This window comes from Medicago truncatula, chromosome 2 (genome assembly GCF_003473485.1).
Source record: "Medicago truncatula cultivar Jemalong A17 chromosome 2, MtrunA17r5.0-ANR, whole genome shotgun sequence".
In the NCBI taxonomy this organism is placed as follows: domain Eukaryota; kingdom Viridiplantae; phylum Streptophyta; class Magnoliopsida; order Fabales; family Fabaceae; genus Medicago; species Medicago truncatula.
Window position 1 is genome coordinate 22,268,590 of NC_053043.1, and position 10,103 is coordinate 22,278,692.

At 32.2% G+C, this 10,103-nt stretch overlaps 1 protein-coding gene across 1 annotated transcript; it reads right to left on the reverse strand.

The window, feature by feature from the left end:
* Window positions 1-2,312: 2,312 nt before the first annotated feature.
* Window positions 2,313-5,742, reverse strand: LOC25486783 (LRR receptor-like serine/threonine-protein kinase FLS2). Its single transcript, XM_013608504.3, has one exon. It carries the CDS (start codon window positions 5,719-5,721, stop codon window positions 2,479-2,481), a length of 3,243 nt encoding a protein of 1,080 aa, XP_013463958.2. The 5' UTR covers window positions 5,722-5,742; the 3' UTR covers window positions 2,313-2,478.
* Between the last annotated feature and the right edge of the window lie 4,361 nt (window positions 5,743-10,103).

The following is a 10,103-nucleotide window of genomic DNA, read 5'->3' on the forward strand; positions in this document are numbered from 1 at the left end:
AAGGGCAATTTATAAGAGAGGGGTGATTCCGGCTACTGTTCAATCTTGTGTGAGAGGGTGTGGTAATTTTGTAGATGCGGTTCATCTTTTCTTCATTGCGACTATTTTTGTCAAGTTTGGGTCGTTGTTTATGCTCGGTTAGGCTTCGTCATGGTCACTTCGTATTGTATTTCAAATTACTTAACTCAATTCGGCGGTGGTTTCTCTAAATACAAATGTGGCATTATCCATTTAATTTGGTTTTCAAAAGTTTGGGTATTATGGAAAGAAAAAAATGCAATAATTTTCAAGAATAAACATCATTCTATCCACCACTTTCTTGACAAAATTAAGATGCAATCCTATGGATGGTTGAGAGCGAAACACATCAATTTTGCTTTTAACTACCATATGTGGTGGCTAAATCCTCTTTTATGTTTGTGACTGTTTTCTTCACTTTATTGTTGGTGATTTATACCGTATTATGATGTAACATTACTTTTGTCTTTGTTTCTCTCTTGCACACCTTGTGCGGGAAAGTGAAGTTGTTTATATATATATATATATATATATATATATATATATATTTCCATTTTAGTTTTTTTAAAAAATGTAATTAGTTTCGTATGAGAAATAGATATTATCGGTTAGTTTTACAAAATTATCTTTAATAAATGGTATGAAAAAAATATATTAAACAATTGGAAGAAAGAAGGTAAGCAATAATTACGGATAAAGTAATATTAATCTTTCATTGGTATTGTAAAACGACTTATAATTTGTGACAATTTTTCTTCTTCTCAAAGTGACTTATAATGTTTCATTTGTAATATGGCATGCCGTAATATACAGCGTGTTTAAGTACTTAAGACCACACAAGTAGTGATTCTATAAATATAACCTTTGTGTTAAAACATTTTATATTTAAACTATGGTTAATAGTATTTTACCCCCTATAATATAAGCCATTTCTAGAATTGTCCCCTGTAATTTTTGTTTGTTTCGGATTCGGTCCTTGTCAAAAAAATTTGTTTCAAAATACCTCCTAAGCCATCTGACTGTGCATATTCGCTGATATGACACACTAAGTCACCTTTTTCTGATGATGTGGCGCGCAGACTGTATAATTAGTTTTGTTTTTCATTTTTTTATCGATACACGTGGCATTTGTGCTTTTTTAAAAAACATATAAAAATCAATATAAATTCATTTATATTAATTTAGAAATAAAAAAAAGAAAAAAATTTGAAAATTAATTTTCAAATATTAAAATAATCGGAAAAAATTCATTCATTTTTTAAAATTAACTTAATATATCTAGAAATTTTCAAAAAAATTGTATAAAAAAAATCTGAATTAAATTAAAATTATAAAAAAATAGAAAATATAATATTAATCTATTTTTTTTATTTTGAAAATTAATTTCCTGAATTTTATTTTTAACAAAAATATCTTCATAATTCATAAAAAAATATGATTGCACAACGTTAATCAATTTACCCTATCCGTCAAATTCTTCTGTTAGTCAACATGATGTTTTGCAAATACCCCCCCTGAAGTTTTGCAATTATGTGCAAAATGTCCCCCGAACTTGAAAATTTATATATTTTTTTTTCTTATCCTTGACTTAAAAGATATTAAAGGCAAACAATTTTTATATTTTTTTTCTTATACTTAACTTAAAAGATATTAAAGACAAACAATTAACAGTGCGCCACATGTATCCATAAAAAAATGAAAAACAATTAATTATATAGCCAACACGCCACGTCATCAATAAAAGGTGACTCTTTAAACGAATATGCATATTCAGATTGCGGGTGTACATGATAAAACATTGTTAACCCTTTAAACTAAAAATCACTCTTCTTGAAAACCTAGTTTTCTCAAACCAAAATTGTACTCTGTGTGTTTCTAAGCCATTATTCAAATCAGCTAACAATAAGACAAAATGAGCCTTGTTTGTATGTACATAGTAGAGATATTGTCAATCGAGTAGTACTTAGTACTTATGATTACTTTTTGAGTTCGGTTTCAAAGGATCTTCACTACTATTTGTAAGGATCTATTGAAATGGAAAATTTAAATGATTTATCCACTACTTTTATTCTGTTTTGGTATGTGATTTCCCTTTGGTGATGTCTATTATAACGATGCAGAAAACAGGGTACAGAGCAAGCTTATATATCCCGACTCACGAAGATTGTATTACCTTTCTTTACCTTTTCCTTGTGTTTATTATTACTATCTGAATTTTATTTCATTTTGTTAGTCCTTTAAGCAAGATTTACATTATTGATGACTAGGTAACTTTATTGGCATAACAAAGGAAATTTTAAAACTACATTTCACATAGAAGTAAAGTAACTATTACACAATAAAAATACACCATATACATACATTTTCAGTTGAAATATTCACAGGAGCAATCCAAAAACCAAGATAAAGACAATCATGTTTCACAAATCAACAGGGCTTCCCGTACATATTTTCTTTAACCTATTTTGTTACATTTTCTTTAAAACCAATGAATTTAAAGTAAGCATGCCTCCAACTCTTCTTCAGCAACAACACTCCAACAACAAGCCAAAAGCCACTGGCAAATCCAAGTGCTACAACAAAGTAAAACCACAACTTCTCACTCCTATTTTGTTTACCATCATCATCATCATCTCCACTTTCATCTCTATCATCAGCATCACAATGATTCGGCAATGGTGCACCACAAAGAAACTTGTTTCCAGCATATATTGATGGATAAATATTAAGTGTAAAAAATTGGTTTCCTTGTGGAACTGGTCCTGAAAGATTGTTGTAGGACAAGTCTAGGTGAGTTAGAAAAGTTAAACTAGACATGGTGTTTGGAATTGAGCTTGAAAGTTGATCATGAGAGAAATCCAAAGATTCAAGTGACTTCATGTCCCCTATGGTTGTAGGAATTTCCCCTGACAGATGATTATGTGACAGATTTAGGCCTCGTAAAGCAGTAAGAAGAGTTATTTCTTTCGGAATAGGTCCACTCAAATTGTTGTTTGATAAATCCAAATTGGCCACAAATTTCAGATTTCTTGTATAGTGATCTTCTCTTCCTTTAATGACCTGGCTGACATCTTGTTCATACCATTCAATATACTTCGGCTCACCAGGAGCTAAGTAAACGGATGGTTTACTTCCTTGAATCATTGCTGTTAGATTCCCAATGCAGGGAGGGATTGACCCCATCAACATGTTGTTAGACAGGTCCAAGATTTGCAAAGCTGAAAGTTTGCAAAGATGTGTTGGAATGTTACCTTGGAACTTGTTTTGTCTTAACCTGAGAATTTGCACCAAGGAGAAAATGTCACCTATCCACGAAGGTATAGTCCCTGACATTTGATTCTCTCCAATATCTAATATTAACAGATGCTTTAAATTCCACAAGAATGATGGAAACTCCCCATGAATACTGTTATTATTCAAATGCAACCATACCAAAGTGGAAAGGTGACCAAATGAGCTCGGAATAACTCCAGATAATTTGTTAGATGATAAGTTTATCTCATTCAATCTTTGAGTTGAATTCCAACAATCAGGAATGTTGCCAACTAATTTGTTTCCTGAAAGGTCAAGATGATACAAAGAGTTTATTTTGCACACTGAAGTTGGAATTGAATCATTTATGAGGTTGTTTCCAAGAAGCAAATGAGTAAGATTGGGAAATCTATGAGCAATATTTTGGGGAAGTGACCCAGTGATATGGTTATTGGTGAGGTTCACATAGACTAGTGACCTGGGAAATTTTATTTCAGAAAACGTGCCTTCCAAATTGTTTAGAGACAAGTCTAAATTGCGAAGGTTCAGAAGTTGACCGAAACTATGAGGAAATTTCCCTTGCAAATTGTTTTTACAAATATAAAGGGTATGTAAATTTGAAAGTTGACCAACATTTTGTGGGATTGTACCATTCAGAAAGTTCTCTGAGACATCAAGGGTTTTTAGAATAACTAGTTTCCCAATACTCCTAGGAATAACACCATCAAAATTATTAGAAGAAATAATGAAGGTTTTTAGATTGACAAATTGTCCAATACAATCAGGAAGAGAACCTGTCAAATTATTGTTGTTCAGAACCAAATAATTTAGATTGACAAGTTCGGTCATACTACAAGGAAGACCCCCAAACAAGTGGTTATTTGATAGGTCCAACTGGATTAGATTTCCCAGTTTTCCTAGGGAGTTTGGAATAGTTCCATTCAAGTGATTGTTAGCAAGGATTAAATATTTCAAGTTTGACAATTTTCCCAAAAAATTTGGAATAGGCCCATGGAAAAAACTTGAATGAATTTTAAGGATTACCAGATTTTCAAGCTGCCCCAACCATGTTGGCAGCTGATCATTGAATTTGTTGTTGGTCAAATCCAGTTCCAGCAAATCAAATCCATTGCATCTCGTAGAATTTAAGTTGCCAACAAGTGCGTCTCCTTGAAGTCCGTTTCCAGACAAATCTATTGACAGAAGATGACACATATTTCCTAAAACAATTGGTAAAGAACCCTCAATATGGTTTACATGATTCCATGACAGATTGAGATACAAAAGGCTCTTTAACCCTCCTAACCACTGTGGAACAGATTCAATTTTGTTTTGAGAAAGGTTAAGCAATTCCAAAGAAGTCAAATTTCGAAGAGCTAATGGAAGTGAGCCATTAAGAGCATTTCTTCGAAGATAAAGATGTTGAAGTTTGGCACAATTACTCAACCAAAATGGAACTGAACTAAGACTATTGTTAGAAAGGACAATAACTTTAACGGAAGTCATGTTTCTAAAAACATTCAGATCTGGACCATCAAGTCCATTATCTGCAAGATTGAGTGTCTTAATACTAGAAAAGTTTGTGTAACTAACTAGTTTATGATCACTACTGTGCATCTTGGTTATGCTGCAGTTCATCAAGTCTAATTCTAACAAAGAAGGAATCATGTTAAGTACGAAGAACAAATTTTGTGCCCTCCCAAGAAAAACATCACTCAGGTAAAGGTTTTGGAGCAATGAAAGTTTTGAAACCCAACTGACATCATCAGAGTGTAAATAAGTATTGAAACTGAGATCAAGAAAGGACAATTTTGTGAGGTTTCCAAGGTTATTTGGGATCTTACCACTCAAATGGGAGTCATAGAGAGAAAGAAATTGTAACTGATTCATAGAATGGATAAACTTTGGTATTGGACTTGAATTGAAATTGTTTCCACTAAGGTCCAAATAACTAAGATACTTGAACTGTGAATGAGCAGGATGGATATACTGAGCTTCAAGCTTAGATTTTGAGTAGGGACAGTTTGAATCAAATTGTTCTCCTTTTTGTGGGTAACATGGATTCCTAAGGTCAATTTTTACAACATGTCCTGTGATGTTGCTGCAACTTATACCTTTCCATTTACAACAGTCATTTCCTTTCCAAGAGGAAAGTCTAAATAATGGATCATTAAAGCTTCCTTTGATTTCAAGAAGAGCTTTCCTCTCTTGTTCCATGCAACCAAATGATGAATGGCCACAGGAACATAGTAACATGAAATATGTACTCAAAAGTGAAACAACTGAAAAAGCAAAACTTTGGTTTCTATCCATATTTAAGGGAAGAGACTGAAGCAGAGCTGCAAGTCGGGTGGGCACAACACAACCGTGACACAACCAACACAACTTAAATAGGCATCTCATTTTATTATGTCCTTTCATTTGTTCATTTTTATATTTGGAACGAGTCATGTTGATGTTCTATTTCCGTGCATATCTTGAGCACTTATTTATATTTGGGGACACCTTATATTCAAACACAATTGAGTCTCTATGTAATTGAACTCTAGTTAATTGGTATCTATGTTGATGTCCTCTTCTTCTTACCTTATTTTATTGGTATCTATGTAATTGAACTTTAGTTATTAAATTGAAAAACAATTGAGTGTGGGGTCCCACATGAAATGGAACATATAATGTTTAAATTGTTGTATTTAAATTTTAAATAATAATAGAAATTATCATTTTTTATTTATAGATATCACTTCTCATAATTTTAGTTTATGTTGTTTATGATAAGATTGAAAATCCAATTGAGTTTCCTATATTTTCTTCATTCATATTCAGTTAATTTGGTTCTTCCACTTTTGTGAGTTTATTTCTTTTTAGCTTGTCCGATCCGTTTTTTACTTTAGATGATCCATGGGTTGCATGATTTTTAAGTTTACTTAATTTCTAAGTTTCTCTGTATTAGTTATAAACTCTTCCTATAAAAGGATAGCTAGCTAGTTCATTCGGTACACTGAAAAGTATTCTAAAACTTTGAATGTTTTTCTTCTCTCTTCCCCCCTTTTGACTTGTGTTAACAAGTCTTTCTTCTCTTAATCTTCTTTTTTTGCCACATCAAATTTAAGAGTGTTCTTAAGACTATAGTCTTTTTTTTCGGTATAATGTTCCTTTGAAATTAAGAATGCTCATATGAGCATGATATATGTACGAAAGGGCAACTATTGACAAGTGCACCAAATCATAACAAGTAATAAAGTAGTAAATTATTGTCTCCACAGGGATTGTCGTTCAACTCGGTAATCAGCGTAACGTATTTGAGACGTAAATAGAGTAAAAGAGGTTTTCAGGGTTTAATTGCTCTACCCAATACGAGATTAGGTTGGTTTGATTCTGATGTGTAACGCACGTTTAGGGAATCTTTGAATCACATCTTCCTTATTTATTGGATTAATCCAAAGTAACTATTGATTTAACCTGAGGATTATATAAAAAATGGTTTGTTCTTAGGAAGAATATCCCTATAGACGTCGGATTGCTCCATAACCTCCATAACTCAATTATGAAAGCCATGGACATATCCTTTGACGTCAACATCTCGTGTGCCTCCTAAATTGCCAACTAAAGCAATTACACTCCATGGAGATGTCTCACCCTCTCACACCCTAAGGATCCCTAATAAAATAAAGACTCTTGAGAAAAAAAATCATATATAATGATTCGGTTAAAGCACAAGAATTAATTTATGAACCCAAACCTAGTTTGCAAAAGATTTAAACGATGAAACATATGAAGGATTAATATAACTCAAATCATAATGTATGAAAACATTCATCATACTATTGTAAACATTTTTGGGTTAATACCTCTTTTCGTCCCTGTAATATTAGCGAATTTCGGTTTTAGTCCCTGTAAAAAAAAAGATTTAGATTTTGTCCCTGTAATTTCATATTCTTCCACTTTTGGAGAATCTGCATACATGGCACGTAAAATGAGGGACCAAAAGTGGAGGAATTTGAAATTACAGGGATCAAAAGTGGGAGGAATCTGAAATTACAGGGACGTAATTTATGCAGATTCTGCTGACGTGATGAAAGGAGGGACCAAAAGTGGAAGAATATAAAATTACAGAGACAAAATCTAAATTTTTTTTTTACGGGGACTAAAACCGGAATTCATTTTTCAAAAAAAAGAAAACCGGAATTCGCTAATATTACAGGGACGAAAAGAGGTATTTACCCAACATTTTTAACAACATGGTGGAATGTGGTAGCAGAGGCGTTTTCTTCTTTCCCTATCCTTTTACTTTCATCTATCTAATCTTGATATATGAATCTATTAAATGAATGAATTACTATTTGATTGTGAGTATTAATTTTGCATTAACCTAATCTTAATTTCTTTGTTTGAGATTTATAAACATTCAATTCATTCAGAATTTAACTTGGAAATTAACATCTAAATAATTTACTCATATATCAAGTGATTAAATTCTTAGATAGTGTGTTTTTGATCATATCAATCAATAGTATTAGTTTGAGATAGTTTAATTTTGTGATTTGAAATGTCTACTGAATTTTGATTTATCAAATACAATTAATTGTTGAATTTCTTATTCATAGTTGAATTTTTATAATCACATTGATTTGTTTTTATCATTTGAATCGTGAGCATAAATCCAATAGTCATACATATTTTCTAAAGTTTTTCAAAACTACGGTTTTGCAAACACTTTATCCAAAAAGAAGCTATGCACCCCCCTGCCTCCTTGTATCGTCATCATATAGACTAACAAAACACTCTTTTGTAGTTTGATTGCTATCCTAACTTGTTCTTATCTTACTTTCTTATATATATTCGTTCACTCATTCTATCGCACATTGAATAAATTGGAAAAACACTCTAAAGTCTTGTCTCTCTTTTATTTTACAAACTTTTTTAGATTAAACACTATTATAAGAACACTTGTAGGATTTAGATATAGATTTTAAGGGTGCTATATGATAATTGTATATTTGGTTTCATTCAAGGATCTTGGTGGAGCATCAAGGTTCTAAAGTAAAAGGAGGTACTTTACACCTCCAAAATAATTGTGGGGGTTATTTCTGAAACAAGTAAGGTTGTTGGGGATTGAAGTGAGGTCATAGCAAATAAGATTTCTTGCGCCAGAAGATATAAGGATTTCTGTAGGCATCTCTTGCCTGGTTGTTCTGCTTTATTTTTTTTATTTTGGCTCGAGGGTTTTGGCCTAGTCCCCCCTCTTTTGTACATATTTTCCCCCCTTTTTTATTAATATTATTTATTAGGTTGGCGGTAGAGGATGGGCGTTCTGTGGAGTGCCAACCTAGTTGGGATGCCACAGGTACACCTTGATGCCTAACCTTCCTATTGGCCTATCAAAAAAAAAAAATCCAAAGACATTGGGATTCATCCAATTTCAAGAAGCTTGAAGATTGAAGGCTTTGAATGGTTACATAGTGTGTAAGATTTAGGATCGTGGTGATTCATAAATTGAAGGAACTTTTTAATTAGCTCTCATATACATTTTCAACATTCTATAGTGGAAGTTTGTAGAAGAGACGTTTTATTCTACGAATTGAGGATGCACCCATAGCTAAAACAATCAGGAAACCTTTATAAACCTGGTGTTCTCTTTTCTCTTGCTCCTTAATTACCGAAAAATTACTTTAATATATGATGTTGGATTGGGTTAATTGCTATTGCTATATTCTTTGTGATTGAATAATTTTGAAAACCTAATTGTCAAGAACATTGTTGTTCTATCATCATATATATATATAGAGTTAAGATCCGTTGACACCTGGTGTCAACGGATTGATTGACACCAAATCTCAACCGCATATCCTGTTTAATCAAGAGTTCTTAATTATTTGTTAAATTAACTCATGTGAACCTTTCTCTCTCTCTGCTCCACCTAATCAGCACACTCTTTTTCTTTTCTGTGTTATATCAACAAAGCTTGAAAAAACTAACAATATAATTCCTTAAAAAAGAAAGAAGGACTAACGTTTTCTTCTTTGTAATTGGAAATTATGATTGTCATTTGATTAGATAATAACTTTGTGGAGAGTGGATAATATAAATTCTTGTTTTCCCTTTTGTTCATCGTTTTAACACAACCTTAGAATTAAATCATTTATTGATGGTTGCATTGCATGTAGAGAGGGACGGAAAGGATTTGGTGTCAACCAATCCGTTGACACCAGGTGTCAACGGATCCTAACTCATATATATATATATATATATATATATATATATATATATGGGTAATGCTAATGCACACCTACTTGAATTTTAAAAGGTGTGCATTAGCATCATACACCTTTTTACTTTGGACTTAAAGTACCCTTTCTCTTTCTTCAATTGTCATTAAAAGCATATGTCTCTTAAAGTAATTTTACCATTCTTAATTTACTCATCATTTTCTCTCTCTTGCTCTAAAAACAATCACGTTGTTGTTGTTGTGACACAGGGAAAGAAGAAAACCTTGTTCTAAAACAATCATTTTATTTATTCATTCTTTTGATTAATCAACACCATTATTTCCATTGTCTTTTGTTATGAATCACCTCTGCTGTTGGCAAGAAACAAAACACACCGTCCATGATTTTTGAAGGATACCTTCGTTCCCTCTTTGTTCATCAGCACAGGGTTACCAATTTTTGTCAAAACTAGAGCTATTTAAATTCCAATACCAAAAGGACAAAATAACATATTCTTTTAGTAGAAGACATCTTAACATATAATGACACAAGAGAATGTTTAGCTAGTAGAACCAGAAATGAAGAGTGCTGGTTGTGTTTTGGAGAGATTTTTTTGTTTTTGGA

Excerpts from the sequence above, each read along its gene's own strand:
- LOC25486783 (XM_013608504.3), bottom strand. The coding sequence starts at position 5,721 with ATGACTCGTTCCAAATATAAAAATGAACAAATGAAAGGACATAATAAA.